The sequence below is a fragment of the Haliotis asinina genome, chromosome 13 (assembly GCF_037392515.1).
Source record: "Haliotis asinina isolate JCU_RB_2024 chromosome 13, JCU_Hal_asi_v2, whole genome shotgun sequence".
Classification (NCBI taxonomy): Eukaryota; Metazoa; Mollusca; class Gastropoda; order Lepetellida; family Haliotidae; genus Haliotis; species Haliotis asinina.
The window spans coordinates 22,263,553-22,280,806 of NC_090292.1; the positions used below are offsets into that span (position 1 = coordinate 22,263,553).

The 17,254-nt window shown below is 39.1% G+C and overlaps 1 protein-coding gene across 1 annotated transcript; it reads right to left on the reverse strand.

The window, feature by feature from the left end:
• Positions 1-241: 241 nt before the first annotated feature.
• On the reverse strand, positions 242-16,826 carry LOC137259421 (sodium- and chloride-dependent glycine transporter 1-like). Its single transcript, XM_067797082.1, has 15 exons — positions 16,619-16,826; positions 16,244-16,375; positions 15,262-15,458; positions 13,955-13,987; positions 12,475-12,545; positions 10,726-10,858; positions 9,385-9,519; positions 8,795-8,898; positions 7,396-7,520; positions 6,437-6,549; positions 5,007-5,135; positions 4,309-4,408; positions 2,509-2,609; positions 831-998; positions 242-346 (listed from the first exon to the last, which is right to left on the reverse strand). The coding sequence occupies exons 1-15, from the start codon at positions 16,824-16,826 to the stop codon at positions 242-244; spliced, it is 1,854 nt and encodes a 617-aa protein (XP_067653183.1).
• Between the last annotated feature and the right edge of the window lie 428 nt (positions 16,827-17,254).

Consider the following 17,254-nt stretch of genomic DNA (forward strand, 5'->3'; position numbering starts at 1 on the left):
CCAAGTTAGGAATAGAACCCACGTCTTCTACGTGGCGAGCAAACACATTAACCACGAGGCTACCCTGCCGCTTCTCATCGTGTGCCGTAGCTTCAATACTGTGTGAACTTCAACAAAATCAAAGAGAACGTAAACTACCATAACATATTGGCAACAGTACTATAATATAATAGGATGTTCTTGAACAAATCATAAATTCATAATCTACTTGGGCCATTCAGACTTTGTCCTCGTGTAACATTCAGTGTATTGCATTATCTTTGTTGTTTAAAGCATGATACAATTCACGATGTGATGAGTTGGCAGGGCCCCAGTTTGCTGCAGGCTTCAGTGCACTTTTAAATCTCTGCAACAGAAGGTAAACAAATCGTCCATAAACCTTTCCAGGAATGTTTCCCAGTTTTTACAAGGACGAAAACTTACGGGCATTTTTGGAATCCCAAGACGTTACGAGGTGCTAACAAGCATTTTGGATTTGCTGACAGACAGGTATGCTAAAACTACTGACATGTTAGAGTAGCGTGTATTTGTAGTGGCGATTTGCAGTGCGGCATGTATACAGACAGACATCCTCATGCAGTCAGTATCATTACGAATTAACAACATCTAACTATCTGCTTCCTGATACATTCACACACGTTAGACACGTTGTGTCCTAGGTCAAGGCGTAATCAACGAGACATGCATACTACAGTAGTATCATACAAAATACATCGAATAATTATAAGTGGCCCAATACTAGTCCACTACAGATACATGCTACACGACTCCGTATCAGTGACCAAATAATACACATGGATGTGCTGGGCATCAGGCATCCAGATATGTACCTGTAGTATGGTTCCCTTCTGTCTATAGAGAGCGAGAAACGCCAATACAACAAACGGAACACACGAAACGCTTGCAATGATCCAGCCAATGGACGCAGCATATTCAGGATAAATATAACTGCCATATGTCGGGGGCTTGTACATTATCAGTGTTGAGATGAACAATACCTGAAACAGAACTAGTTTGTTTATTTATTAGCTCGTTGTTTAACGCCACATTCAGCCAAATTTCATCTATGTGGCGCCTTCTGTAGATAATCCAGTGATCAACAGCATGAGCATCAATCTACGCAGTTGGGATGCTATGACATGTGTCCATTGGATAGTGATTGCGATGGTTTGGAGTGTTTTTTATGCAGTGTTGAGTTGGTATTATTTCTGTTTAAATACCCCATACAGCTGTACCCTACCTATATGGCAGTGAACTGTAAATATTGAGTCTAGACCAGCCAATCCAGTGATCAGCATCATGCACATCACGCTGTTGCGATACGATGCCATCAGCTGGCGTGACCACCCAATCCCTTAGCCGAGTCTTGCAAGCATGGGTTGCTGGAGACCTGTTCTAACGCGGATGTTTACATGTTAGAACAGATTAGGTGGACGGATTCACACAGGTTAGGTACAGCAACTAAATTACATATCAAGTAGATGACATATGTCCATGACATAAGTTTGTGAATAGAAAAGCCTTTTTAAATTCATCAGAAATCTTTCCTTAAAAAGGACTCGCTTTTATAATTTCGAATATATCATTAACATGCATGTAGACATAGAAGCCTATTTATGTATTATCTGATGGTGATGGTACCACTTGTTCGTGAAACTTTAAGTATACTAATCACCCAGAGGTGGCACCAGACAGAATGTCCTACACTTACACAGGCTAGTGAATTGGTCACCTTGAAAAGCTCTGCTATGTAAATAAGGAAATGCATCTGACATCAGTATTGTCACTGGCGCTTAAGATTTGTAAATGTCATCCACATGTATGTTTTAAAGTCTAATTTGAATAGTCATTAAAGTATGGAATCTAGGAAATTAGAACTAGAAAGACCCGTTCCGTAAGCACAAGATGCCCTTTAAAATCATTGTAACATTAAATTGCGCGATGGTACCACGATCGTAGTAAACTGGAAACACTTGAAGCCGGCTTTGACAGAAAACAGATCAACATAAGGAAAATGTTGTCTGGTAGAAAATAAAATATCACCCCTTTTGTCATACAGCACTCAGCTCTTTATGATATCCACATGAAGCCTTGTCGTTCATTTCAAGTCCATATGGTTAACCTCAATAAATACAATTTAGATTCATATACATAAAGAAGCAGATAGGTAAGGTGATGAGCACAGCTGCTGGTGGCCAAGGGGGTTCCTACTCCTTTTCATCCAGTGTTGACGGTAGGTCTTGCACGAGTGCGTGCCTATATAAAATTATGAATATGTAGTCCAAGTCTTTTGTGCGTGAACTGTTCATTTGGACCCTGAATCATTTCAAAATGTATTGGTTTTTTATATGTCGCTGTTGCAAGGTACAACATTTTTTTGCATTAAAATCGCAATTTTTCTCCGTTAACGGGAACACTGTCATCATATTCACCCCTTAGCTTGTCATATATGTTATGAAACTGAAAGTCTATAATTACACGTTGTGCCATAATAAGCGGTGTGCTTACCAGCAGTATTGTGGGTGTGATATATCGCCATGAGACTTTGAAGAACAACGGAGCTGGTCGTCCTATCATGAGTTCAATATCTGCACTGAAACGATTCACCCCTGAAAAAATATCAACGCATCATTGTACGTGGCCAAAAATGCATGAATGAAAGGTTTCTTTCTTTTACTTTTTCTTTTATGGTAATTGTTGAACAATTGAAGTGGGATAAGAACCAGGAACGGACTGAGCGTCCCTAAACATCTTGAGAAGTGACCTTCAGAGGTGTAGTGAGTTATTGAGTGAGTTGATATTGAACGTCACATTGGCAATAATGCAGCCATATTGTGACGAGAACATACGTGACACATATACATATTATGAAGAACCTGTCGACGAAGGACAGTAAAAACACTAGACTATTATTATTAAAACTAGCGTGGAAACTTAAAAGATAATAATATCACTATTTGGACAGTACAATATAAAAACAGGCATTTGATCGCCAACAACAGAGGGTAGATCACCATACTAGGGACGGAGCTGAAGTATGTATACGATTACTTGCATCCACAGACTCGAGAAGATGCTTGCTTGTTGTAAGAGGGTGGTCAAACTCACTGACTTAGTTGACACGTGTCTTCGAATCCCAGTTGTATAGAACGATGGTAACGCCTTTGATCACGGGATTTTCTGGTCCAGACCCGATTTCTTACGAAACAGCCGTCATATAACTAGACTATTGCTGAAGGCGGCATTAAAAACAACCAACCAACCAGCTTGAGCAACGTCATCAAGTCTAACAATTGCACATGCGCCTCGTTAGACATATACAGCTTGCTGCAAAGAGTGAGTGAGTGAGTTTTCTTTTACGTCGCACTCAGCAATATTCCAGCTATATGGCGGAAGTATGTAAATAAGCGAGTCTGAACCAGACAATCCAGTGACCAACAACACGAGCATCGATCTGCGCAATTTGGAACCGATGATATGTGTCAACTAAGTCAGCAAGCCTGACCACCCGATCCCTTTAGTCGCCTCTTACGACAAGCATAGTCGCCTTTTATGGCAAGCATGGGTTGTTGAAGGCCTGTTCTACCGCGGGACCTTTACGGGTCTTGCTGCAAAGACTGCGTATCAGATAACAAATCAACTACTAAGTACAAATCTACAAATATTTTGAAACATGAACACATAATGTTCTTATTCATGATTACAGTTTTGTCTGTAGTCTTCCTTGATGTATTGTCAGATAACATTAATCCTGATACTTGCAAACACAGAACAAACTAATTAATCTTGATACAAGTAACATCAATCTGCCCCACTGGGCAGCAGTGTGCAAAATAGCCACTAGTCTACTAGCCCATGGCTAGAAAAATTTCAGTCAAGCCAGTAAATCTCCACAGTCTCTGTCCGACTGGCTTATGAATGTTAATGGGGTCAGTTTGGGAATATATCACTCTCTCCGACTTCTCTACATAGAATACACGTTTAATTCATTCAAGGTTATGACCAGATAAAATCATCATAATACTGGCTTAAAGATGAAACCCGTATCAATATGTTGCTTTCATCTATTTTTGTAATCGTTAAGGCATAGCTAGTCCGACTGGCTAGCAAATTTTGAAACTATTTCGCACACTGCGATAGAGTGATTCTCTTCATAATACATAATTTGACATTAATATCGATTCCGCTTTTGTATACACAACAAAGGGTCAAATAAGGGTCATTTGTCGTGGAATGGTTGTTACTATAACACCCGCAATGATCAGAAGAGAGACAAAGAATGGTAAATTTGATCATGGAGATCTTTACCATATATCCATCCGAGAGTAATGCACTCCAGAAAGCCAGCAAAGGTGATGAATAGAGTCGATATGTACCAGTCTTCAAGCTGGTAGACGTACATCCCGCCCTAAATGGACATTATGGAGTATAGAATCTCAGATCATTCAGCAGTTTACACAGCTAATGTGCTTTATTGCACAGGATTCTCGTCACGATATGACTGGAATATTACCGATGTGTCGATACATTTTACATCGCTCACTCACAATTGCACAGGATTCTCGTCACGATATGACTGGAATATTGGCGATGTGACGATAAATCTTAAGTCACTCACTTACTATTGCACAGGATTCTCGTCACGATATGACTGGAATATTGGCGATGTGACGATAAGTCTTAAGTCACTCACTTACTATTGCACAGGATTCTCGTCACGATATGACTGGAATATTGGCGATGTGACGATAAATCTTAAGTCACTCACTCACTTACTATTTCACAAGATTCTCGTCACGATATGACTGGAATTTTGCCGATGTGACGATACATTTTAACTCGCTCACTATGGCACAGGATAGTCAAAACTATTTTGCATTAACGTTTTATATTTTGAAGTAACGTTTTTCATTTACCAGATTTCTCTCACTGAAGGTCCAATTTGGATTTGTGGGCAAATATTCATGTAAACGGTATCAACGTTCTAAACTCAACATTACTCAAACCTCTGTGGTAAATATGATTCCGATCAAAAAGGAACCGACGCAGCAGCCGAAGGTCACATGTATTCTCCACTTCAGCAGAAACTGATACTGGTCCAGTATCCCTGATACTACAGTTTCCACCATTGAAAACTATAAATGCGTTAAATAAGAAACAAAATAAAAATACAGAAAAATAATCCACTATATAATGAACCGTATTTATTTAACATTATACATGTAAAATACACTTTATGTCTTAGAATGTGAATATTATTGTTGTAGCTCGTATATTAAATTTCAGATAATTTTGTATTACTAGTGCATGTGAAAAACAAGAGGTTCCTTTGAGACGGACGTTGAGTGTAAAATATAGCGGACCTGCGTTTAAATATAGCTAATGTATATTCATTTCACTGTTTCTCGTTGGCACGAAGCATGACCCTATGGAGGCTCAAGATGGTCATACTGGGAAATCCCGTATTTAGGCCGACAAGAAAGTTAGCCCGTTTGCTAAAATATGGGATTTCTTTCCGTATTTAAGCCCATGGGCTGAATGTTGAATTGAATTCATAAGCGTTTACAGTGACGTACCTTTCCAAATGCAAACAATTTAATGTTCTAAACACTGCCTGTTGAGATCAGTTATTGTCTGAGATGTCAGATCTCTCATAACCGGTTGTATTTCGCATTAATTATAAAATGTCCTCTTTATCATCCGCGTCCACAATCACGTAAATATTTTTACAAAACATCAATTTTGAGTTAATAGATTTCTGATTAAAGTGTTTTGAAAAAATTCTCTTAAATTTAATGATTTTCATTTTTATAAAAATATTGTACTATATATGGTTAAAATATTTCATCACCAGAACAGTGATTTTCCGTAATTAAGCCCGGGTCCTAAATATGGAATTACCGCTAGTATTGTTTTTGTAAGTGTTAAATGAAATTTGAAATGACGTAAACTGAAGGTCAAAACAAACTATACCACCGAATTGTTGATATCATGTGTTCAGTGTTATCAAAGCTTATCAAGGAACTATCCAGAGCGTTCTGATCGCCCAAAGAATCCTACATATCGAAAGGAAAAACAAGTGCATAAGATTTATTTGGAACTTGTGTCCACTTGTGTACAAGTCATCCTGGTTGTTTCAAAAATCTTATCTTTGAATAATGAATGTGTCGTTTTACTTCACAAATATTTTGTAGGGGCATGTGGTCGGAAGTTCATTTCTTTTACTGAAGAAAATATTTTTGCACAACATTTATTAGCCACGTCTTGCATTTTCAAACCGTTGTATCGTGAATGTTGGTAAATGGTAAATTAAAAATACATAAATGAAAGAGGTGCTTAAATTTGCAAAGGCAACGATGAATTGGTATATTTTCTGCCCTCAGTGTTTCATGCTATTACATGTCAGCTTTTTATGTAAGTGCCACATCTAACTCACCAGTGAATCCAAAATTAGCAAAATCAGCATACTGAAGAAGAGGAAACTCCACAGTTGTGGAACCGGAAGTTGCGCTAAGGCTTCTGGGTAAACAACAAAGCCTAACCCTGGTCCTGGAATAAAATAAGAGGGTCTTGATTGAGAGGAAGAATTGAAAAGGAAATGCATGAGGTTTACTCGTGTCATTGACGCCGCCGTCTGTATCATTCCAAAAGCTATAGGGAAAGAGGGACTTTGTGGGCATAGATCCTCGCAGTTAGGATCCGTTCAAATAAATCAACCAAGGCAGCGTACGCCACCTCCCGATCCCGTTAGTTTCTTTGCACGACGATGATGGGTTTGCTGAAGACAAACACCAACCTGCATCTTTTGGTATCCGAACAATATGCACCAGAAGTAACACTGAAACAGTGAATCAATGGTGAACAGTTTTCGAAGACGACAGTTTCAGACGTCTCGGTCTAATTTGGAGGACTACAAATGAAAACGTCTAGGCCCATTTGTGAAGCAATTTCTAGGTTTAGCTTGACATACTGTGACGTAAGTGTAATGTCTTTGTTTTAACTCGTCCCAGCCACCTCCTACATATAACCTGAGTGAGCGCTTTAGACAGTATTCCTGCAATATGACGGCAGAGGACAGAAGAACTGGGCGTTACACATTCTACCCATGTAGGAAATCAAAGACGGATCTTTTGGCGCGATTAGTCGAATCTTTAACCACCACACTGCACTCAGCAATATTACAGCGATATGGCGGTAGTCTGTAAATAATCGAGTCTGTGCCAGACAATCCAGGGATCAACAGCATGAGTATCGATCTGCGCAATCTGGAAACGATGACATGTATCAATCAAGTTATCGAGCCTGGCCACCCGGTTCCGTTAGTTGTCTCAGTCTTAAACCAAGTTTGGATTACTGAAGATCAATTCTAACTAGGATCTTAACTGGTTTTTGTACCTGAGGTTGCAACTGCTGTGACAGGAACATCTGCGTCATGAGCCATGAATCCAAGAACGGAGAAAACGACTAATCCGGCAAACAAACTTGTTCCCCCACTCACGAAGGTACAGATGATTGCATTCCTTTGGGGAAAATATCAGTCTGTAAGAGTTGCACACGAACTTCGTGCAAAGGCCTACAAAATTGAATTTATATTAGTTGAACATACTGGCAACGTCTTATTTTACACACCTGTGGCCCAGAAACCCATGTGAGATCAAAAGTATTTGCGAGACCGCATTCCAGGACTGTATATGGCTTCTGCATGACAATGACTTAAGGTCAGATTGTGACAGACCTTCATTAAGGTAGTTCAGTGATGAGTCAATAATTCATTGGTTGAACTCACTTAAGTCTGTGTGAAATGGTCACGTATTCAGAGTCTTATGTCAGTTGTTATTACATTCTTTACTATGATAATCAGCAAGTATGTGCAGAGGTTTACTTGGTGTGAGTCATAAACATTAGTCCTGGTGACTTTAATAATGACAGCCGTGTTATGTAATACTACGTAAATCTCAATACTATAACAGTTAGATTTGAACGGTGTGAGTGAATCAAGTTGTTGTTCTGCTTGGTTCGTCGGACGCGTTTTGAAATCTGATATGTGAGAGACACCCTATATACATGTTGGTTCGAAAGCCCTCACTATTCAAAAGGACAGACTAGATCATTAGTATGTGCAGAAGACATACACAACATTAAATGATGCATGATGCACGGAAATTAAGGAACATGAAGTTAGAAACGGATTCGGGATTCTTGATGAAATTACCGATGTTTTGCGACTGGAAATCGACGGAAGGGAGATAACTCTAAATGTGTTTCTTGTGTCGCCCGCAAAGTCTTGCGAAGGCTACGAAAACATTTGACTCTCTTTCAAATGAATAAATTTCGACTAAACGTCCAAATGTAGTCCCTGTCAATATGAAGACTTACTAAGGCAATACCTACGCGGACAAAAAAAACCCAGCAAGATGCAAGATTCGAATCTTTTGATTCACACGAGTTGGCTAAAGTGTACGATCTGATAGCCATGCTTCAAACAGTTCAAAATTGACATCGAGGTAAATACAAAAGATAAATACGTTGTTCACTGGTCCCTCGGGGGATCATGGGATCATGGTACCTCAACCCAAGTGACCAGTGAACAACTTTTGATATTGTTCAGACGTCAAATTTCAACTAGATCACACACTCACATTTTCCAACTTGACCACACTGTATACAACCATACATGAGTGTTTGAATTCAACCTGCATTGAAATGCTTGATACAGGAGGTGTCTGAAATACTCAAATGGACGAGCGGTTTCAAACTGAAAATAGATTTGTTTGGTGTTTTATTGTAGTATTACCTGAGGCAGTTGGCGTTAAAGGTGTTGTAGCTTGCCAGAGTAATTATACCTCCCCACGCTGGACCAAGGGAGAAAAACACCTGAGCGCAGGCTTCAAGCCATACCTTTGTTAAAAACAGCGTTAATTAATGATTACTTCACAGGGGGTTATGACCATCTGGCAAACGGCTGTTGGCAAATCATGTGACCGGGATGTGGGTTCCATATTAGAATACAGAACATGTTCTTTTCTCTTTCTGAGTAAGATCTCTTAAATATTATCTTGAAGACGAAACGGGTGTGTACAATTTCTTTGCTGGATTAAAAATGATATTCTCAAGATTCCATTCTAATATCAGTATATTGACAGATGAAATAAACTGGCTTTTTTTAAACCAAAGAAATCTGTCTTTGTTGTTGAAGTTTTTAACCACCTTAGTGGAGGTAGCTTATCATTTGAAGTATTTATCGTCATGCGGTAGATATGGATTCAGTTCACAACACTGGCTATATTTCGTGAAGCCTACTTCTGCTGTTCCCGGTGATATTGCTTGTTTGTGGCTAAAAGTGGCATAAAACAATCTTCTCTCACTTCCGCATCAGTCCCCTACCTGTACGTCCAGTAATCTGCTGAACTCTGGGGTTAGGTAGTGCAGGGCTCCCGTGGGTCCACCTGGCAAAGTCAGGCCCCGGATAAGCAGAATGAAAAGGAAGATATACGGAAGTGTTGCCGTCACATACACAGCCTGGAATATAACGATTAACTGTCTACTCCATAATGCATAAAATAGATCAAATAAAATTTACACAATTTACAATTTCTTGCAGTGTCGCTGTTGTGTTGCACTCATAGATTGCTCTGGTCAATTCTTTTTAATGGAAGATGTTCACTTTTGTGTTGCTACCCTCCGAAACTCTGTGAATGTGGGTTTGCCATACATGAGTCACTACAAAGGAAATTGTCAGAAAGGTTGTCAGTAAAATAAATACATGAGGTACTACAAAGGTAATATGTTCAACAATGTCGACGAATGTATATGCACTATAAACCCGAGGTCAGTAATGCACTAAAACAACTTAATGGGATGTATCACATACATGAAGCAGCCAGCGATACATTAACACAACATGGTAATGATGGGGTAAAGAATACAGTGATATCGTATGAACAGAGGAAGGTGGAGTGGGGGGGGGGGGGGGGGGGGGGGGCTGTTATAGGCATAGATAAAGAACACTGAGTACTGTGTGTGTATTTGTGTGTGTGTGTTTGTGTGTGTGTGTGTGTGTGTGTGTGTGTGTGTTTAGATAAGCCATGTCCCAAGCACATCGTGAGCGTATTCCTTGATCACGTTTGGATGCTGACTGTTGTGTCCAGCCATAAAGGAGTTCCATAACGTTTGCCTTTTTCTTGAATACCAACGTCTTAATGCCTTTTAAGAAGCTGAATTATATTCACACGATTTGGGTATGTCGCAGTTCTTTGTTTTGTTCTGTTCTGGGCCGAACTGATCAATGTTCTTTTCGGACGACAGTGGTCTATAAGTAGGGTCCCTATTCGGTATTGGTCGGTATTAGCGGTGTACCGGTATATCACAGTGCGCTTTTCAAACGATACGTTTAGCTATATTTTTGTGAGAACCGGTATATTGGGTAATGAAAATGTATAACATTTTTGTTGCTTTGTAGCAATAACAGCTGAGTGCCTCTGACGAGAATCATGGGTTGCTGAAGAGCAATTCTAACTCAGATGCCATTTGTCATTCCAATATCAAGATGTATATCAAACTGCAAAATTAATCTATCAGCCACGAGTTCTTTCAAATACGAAACGTCAATACACAGGGGTCGTTAGTCTGGAGGTTTCAATTATGAATGAAGTGCAATCTTGTAAATGAGAGGTTAAACACTTAGTTATTGAATGCTATGTATGTGTCGGAGACATTATGCCTCACCTTTCCGACTGACTTTACACCTTTAATAATGCAACCAAATATAAGAATCCACGACACAAGGAGACACAGAAGCAGTTCCCATCTAACAACGCCCAGTTGATCGAGTCCGGAGCTGATGCCGAGAGCCTTGTATCTGAATACAAGTCAAGGACGGTTCAATGTAATCACGATAATGAAACCAAGTTTACTCGCGATAAAACACATGATATAGGGTATTTCACACAAGCTTGCAGTGAAAGAACACGGGCGTTAGCGCAACATTGTGTTTAAAGTGCTGATTCTCTGTGTGGCAAGCCCATTTCAGGTGTCCCCCGCAGTGATATTGCTGGAATATTGCGAAAGGTGCCGTAAAACTATACTCACTTACGCTCGACTGTGAATATATCAGCGTCGGGACATAGAGAGTAATTAAACTTATGAACAGGAACAATATCTATAATAGTGTTACTTTAATTGCCTCGACATTCATGGATCAAGGTCTCGAATGCCCGTATATTTCCGCATACCAACACGCCCTGGTTATGTTGAATATATAGTATAAAATAGCGGGTGAGAGGGTAGCGTACAGGTAAAGGTCCGCTCGCCATAGGGGTTCGATTCCACACATGCATGCATTGTGCGAAGCCCATTTTTTTCCCCGCCGTGATATTGCTGGAAATTGCTAAAAGAGGCGTAGACTATACTCTCTCATTATCATCACATATAAAGGAACGGGTACAATTCCATGAAGGCTTAAGACACATGATGTCATGCTGCTGAGGAAGGAACAAACAATAATTTGTCATGGCCATCAATTCTTTAAACGTTGAATAAGTGCGTCTCCTTGATTGAGTGATTGGTGTGTGATTTCCTCAAACCGATGTAAACAAAATATATCATTTCTAAAATCCAAAGTGAACAAAATGTATCAATTTCGATTACACAATGCCATTTAGGAAGTGGTCAAATGTAGCATATGTTATACTTTGGATTACACTTTCTTAGTAAAGTACAATTTCTAGTATTTGTTTTCGAGTTCAGTCCCATCCGGATTCGAACCCACATCTTGAGTGTCAGGCACCTAACCATCAGCACACAAAATCAGCCCACTAGCCGCTCAGCCACCACGACTTGCACTAAATGAAAGTCGGAAACATGGTTGACTACCACTTGGGAATACAATTTCTTAGGCAAGTACAATTTCACAACTTATGTTTCATAAAAACGTATCAATGTTTCGGTTTCCAAATACCAGAACAACCAAACAGTATCAATGTTCCAGCTTCTGCATTTAAAAGTGAAGAAAGTGTATCACTGTACCAGTTTCACAAACTGAAATGAGCAAAATGTTTCAACGTTTCACTTTCCAGAAATGAATAAAATGCAGTATGTTCTATTGCCACAAATGAAAAGTACAGAATGTATCAATGTCCCAGTTTACACAACCCGCAATGAACAAAATGTTTCAAAGTTCCAGTCTCCAGAAGTTAACATGAACAAAGCGTATCATTATTCTAGTTGATAAAGGCACAATGAAGAAAATGCATTACGTATCAATGTTCCATTTTCCATAAACCCAAATGAACAGAATGTATCAACGTCCAAGTTTCCAACAATTTATAATGCACAAATGTATGAATATTTCAGTTTACAACAACAAATATGATCAAAAGGTGACCGTTTTCTACAAACAATAACGATCAAAATGTATCAATGTTCAAACGACAGGAACAAAATATACATGAACCCAATAAGCATGTGCCCACTTACTGCCAAAATTCCTCAGAAGCTGTGTGACTCAGTGTCGACTTATTCCAACCAGTATGAGTCAAATTTGTTTTCTGGTTATAGGATGCCAATGTATAGTTGATCCTGGCTGAAAGTTAACTCAGAATTATGTCTCATTACTATGCTCAATGAAAATTATTACATCGAAGAAAAAATACTAGAATTTTGTAGCCGACGAGGTGCCACGAAAAATACACATCAGATTGTCACATCAGCAATATTGCAGGCATATCGTGACAAGAACAAGTAATAATGACATTGTAGATAAAAAAATAAAACCCTGTTGACGAAGAACAGTAAAACCACTAGTATATATCACAAACATCCTTTGAAGAAATCTATAACAGTTTAACTATAGTAGACAATACAATATAAAAATGGGCTATAGATCGCCAACAACTAAAGATAGATCGCCACACTAGGGATTATGGGGAGTTACATTACTTGTGCTACCTGCATGGATCCTAACTAGATTTACACCACCCCTTCAGTCGTTAGCAATTTAGGCACATCTGGTCATACATTTAAAAGGACACATATAGTACGATTAAAATAGCGGAGAGCTTGAATTTGCTTTGAATGTTTGTGGACTTACGTACCCTCTCAGGAGGAAAATAATTTTACAGTACAAGACATGCTTGACCGTGATTATTTCATCACAAGGGACGCAGAATGGGGGATCCTCACCTTTCAATAAGTATTCATGAGTATATCCTGTATGGCCAATAGGACATCGCCGCATGATGACTTCTTTAAATCTGGACTGACAACCCAAGGAGGTACAACCAATATAAGGTTTCATTGCATGCATTTTATTAATGCCCACTTAGGTGTCCCACTTCTTCTGCATCAGATCGCGGATATAGAATCTAATGGTAGCTTTATAGTAAGTGTAAGGAATAAGAGGTGGTGTCACAGATTTGTTGAGTGCTGCCTTAGCAGCGAGGTGAGTTACCAGAGATTCCAACACGGCTGGGTAACCACCAGAAGACGATGTCGCATTGGCCAGTAGCAAGATCATTGTACAATTCAATAATTTCTATTAGAAGTGGATGTTTGCAAGAAATGTATTAATAGTATGAAGGCAAGAAAGAGAGTTTGAATAGATTATATATTGTTTATGTTTGTGTGTGTTTGAATATATTTAAAAGCCATTAATATGGCGTTAGCTTCAGCTGTGAAAATAGAGCTGTTGTCTGGTATTCTAGTAGATATTGTTCTGGATACAATGGCACAAGCTACTGTGCCACAGTCCTTAGACCCATCTGTAAATAAGGATGTATAACTGCTATATTTCGTTTTCAGTTGATTGTATTCTTGTTCATATTGTAATTCATTAGTTTGTGACTTTTTAAATGAAGTTAATGTTAGGTCAACTTGGGACCTAACCACCTGCCAAGGAGAAGAGGAAAGGAGACGGGAAGGAGCTATGTTTTCCAGCAACATATATAAATGGTTTTACTCTTAAACCAAGAGGCGGCACACGGGAAGATTTCTTAATGTATAAATCCTCATAGAGAGGATTGAAGATACAAATGTATTGTATACATCTATCTTCTCCATTATCTTAACTGAAATTAATAGCTTTCTTTTTTGCTGTTTTTGTGCTTTTGGAATGTAGGGTCATAACTGGACGGAGAAGAATGTTTCGCTAAAGTTTCACTAAGTTTATTTGCAATTTCAGTTCTACTAGTTAACAACTGGTTTCCGCCTTTAAGATGGAGAATGCTACATTTGAAACCCTTTCCTTTGATGGTTTTGGATCATATTCCAGAGCTTAGATATTGGCGTAAGCGAATTAATGTTTGATACATAACTTTGCCAAGACTGGCAAAATTTGTATGAAAAAGACACATGCCATTAAAAAGTAGTATATTCCATTATATGAGCATACAACTAGCCAATACCAATGCATATGAGTGGAATGAAATAAATTATCACATTTTCACTTAATGCCTCTCCATCACCTGTTTCATCTATAACTTCATCATGTGGATTTCATCTGTCTTGTAAATCTAACGCAGATCTTCTAAATCAAATACGCAGATCGATGCTCATGTTGTCGATCACTGGAATGTCTTGGTCCAGACTCGATTATTTACAGACCGCCGCCATATAACTGGAATATTCCTTAGTGGGGAGTAAAACTAAACTCAATCACTCATCTGAAATTCCCCACCACCTCATTAAGAATTGAAAACGTATCACACCATCATGACGACATCTGCTGCACCGGTTGGGTTAAGGCACGACAGCAACGTTGCATGTGGACCTCTAAATGGATAACGATGACTTATGCAAATTAAAGAAAATGGCTTAGAGTTCTTGCCATGACCTGGCCTTTCAGCCAACTGAAGTGGTAAGCATTTCAGGATGACAGTTGTTTAGAGACTGGGTATGATTCTATGTATATATACAAATATATATACATAGAATCATATATATATTGTATATATATGTATTTGCAGTGACGATGGTCGAAGTGAAACTTAAACAAGCACAACGCGCAGATTCAAGTAAAAGTAGCTGTATTTACGCCAACCCTCGACAAATTCACCTCTCGCTATTTTGAGCTCCAATCGCCTGTTGCAGTGGGGATGGTCGAACTTAGGCAAGCACAATACGCACGTTCAAGAAAAGGTATCAGCATTAACGCCAACCCGCGACAAAATCGCCTGTACTCTATTAGCTTGCTACAGTGGTCAAAATAAAAAGCTGAAAAATATACGCAGAATCAGTTAAAGGGGTAGCTTACATTGCAAGGGTTACGTTTTTCACAAAGAATGTCCTACCTGTAGATGTTTTTATGCTTTGGACACAGTACTCTGAGTTCCATGAGTTTCCACAGTGTGTCCAGGGCAGGACGGTGTTGCAGGAGGAGATGACGTAATACACACTCCACGCACAGTAGATAGTATAGGAAGTTGCTCCAATGCCGGAAATAAGCATCATACCAATTCCAAGACCTTGAAATAGATGGGAGTATAATGATCATTCCTTGAAGACCAATGCAATTAAGTCAGTTTAGTTAAACTCAATTCTGTTTAATGTATCTCTTGGGATTCTCATCTTTACAGACGATGCGGGACGGTGGGTTAGCTTACTGGATACGCGCATCACGCCACAGACCAGGGTTCCATTCCCCACAATGTGTGAAGCCCATTCCCGGTGTTCACAGTCGTGATATTGCTGGAATGGTGTTGAAAGCGGCGTAAAACTAAACTCCCTCACTCACTTTCAGAGGATATATAAGAGTATTGTTCCTTTCACGGTGGCTGTGTGGAAGGAGATTTTCGTGCTGATTTGCTTGTCAGAATCTTTCTTTTCAAAAACTAGTCACAGAAGTAAACACTTTAATACATTGATGACTGTTGTACTGTCCTTCCATGTCAGTGTTCAAACTAAGAAAACGAAATTGAACCAAGGATCTTATCAGAGCACCAATATTATATATCCCTTACGGGTTATTTTTTAGCTTTTTGCGCATCTTGATATTAATCAGTACACAGTTTTATTTGCAATATGGTTATCAATGATTTAATGACATTTCTAATTGTAGCCTAAAGCGACAATCCATATAAAATAGCTGCAAATCAGACTTATAAAATCTGACTCTGCCATGTCCAAATTCAGTCTGAATTTCACTCAGTCTAAAAAAACGGATATTGTTTTAATGACACGTTATCGCTTTGCAAGATTAAATAGCATGGTACGCCAATGATATACACCGAGATACCAAACATAAGCGCACCTTTCATTAGGGGGCACACACTCCATACTTTGGTGCCACTTTTCCCGCAAAATTGACCAACAGCAACTTCCAGGAAGAACAGAGGCAGGCCACACAACGTCAGGCATATGGTGTAAGGAATGAGGAAAGCCCCTACATAAAATATGAAAGTATCCATATTAAACAGTAACGCCAGTAGCGTTTACACAGTATATACATTCCCACACGACATGGTAATTTTATGATAATGTAATTTTCTATAACCACGTTTAAAGGCAATTTTTGCAGAATGTTTTCAATGTCTGTTAGGTATGAGAAATGACACAGTATGAAAGGTGACTTAGTGTATTAACTTTACATTATGTGCACATATGTAGCGTTAACCACAACAATTACCTCCACCGTTTTTGCTGCAGATGTATGGAAAACGCAGGACGTTTGTAAGGCTGACAGAATAACCAATTACGGACAGCAAATAGTCTATTTGGGAGCCCCAGGTTCCTCGGTCGTCGTTACCGTCTGCGTGAGCATCTCTCATATCGTGTGAACCTGATGCAGGGGCGAGTTCAAATTCTTCTCTGTGATTTTCATCATGACTCTCCATCTTGAAAATGATACAAAATGTGCATTCGTTTAGATGATTCGCTGATTTCCAGAGAAGATTAGCTTTTTCTGTCCAGTCAAGAGGGTCATGGCGCCCTTTGCAAACTTGATATAAATAAGACAGCTCGGCCAGTGAGGTCAAGAAAACCAAACCAGGCTTGTAAATCGAAAGGATTCCCATCTAAAACCTCATTTCTACATATATAATCTTCACGAAGAGTGGGAGAAATTCATTTTAATCTGCGAGTAAAAAATATTTGGGAGATATATCGGAGTCAGTTAGTGTTGACATGACCATCATGAATGTTTTGAGAGTGCATAATCACTTCCACGTTCTCTTGAAATATGATGGGTATATGACATTAAAGTATGTGTACGATTTTCATTCTCAATAAAAAAAACGGCAAGAAACAAACACTAACAAATGTA

Excerpts from the sequence above, each read along its gene's own strand:
- LOC137259421 (XM_067797082.1), bottom strand. The coding sequence starts at position 16,826 with ATGGAGAGTCATGATGAAAATCACAGAGAAGAATTTGAACTCGCCCCT. Across the intron at positions 2,610-4,308 it reads TACTCTCGGATGGATATATG|GGGTGAATCGTTTCAGTGCA; the intron begins GTAAAGATCTCC and ends ATATTTTTTCAG. Across the intron at positions 999-2,508 it reads TCACACCCACAATACTGCTG|GTATTGTTCATCTCAACACT; the intron begins GTAAGCACACCG and ends GTTCTGTTTCAG.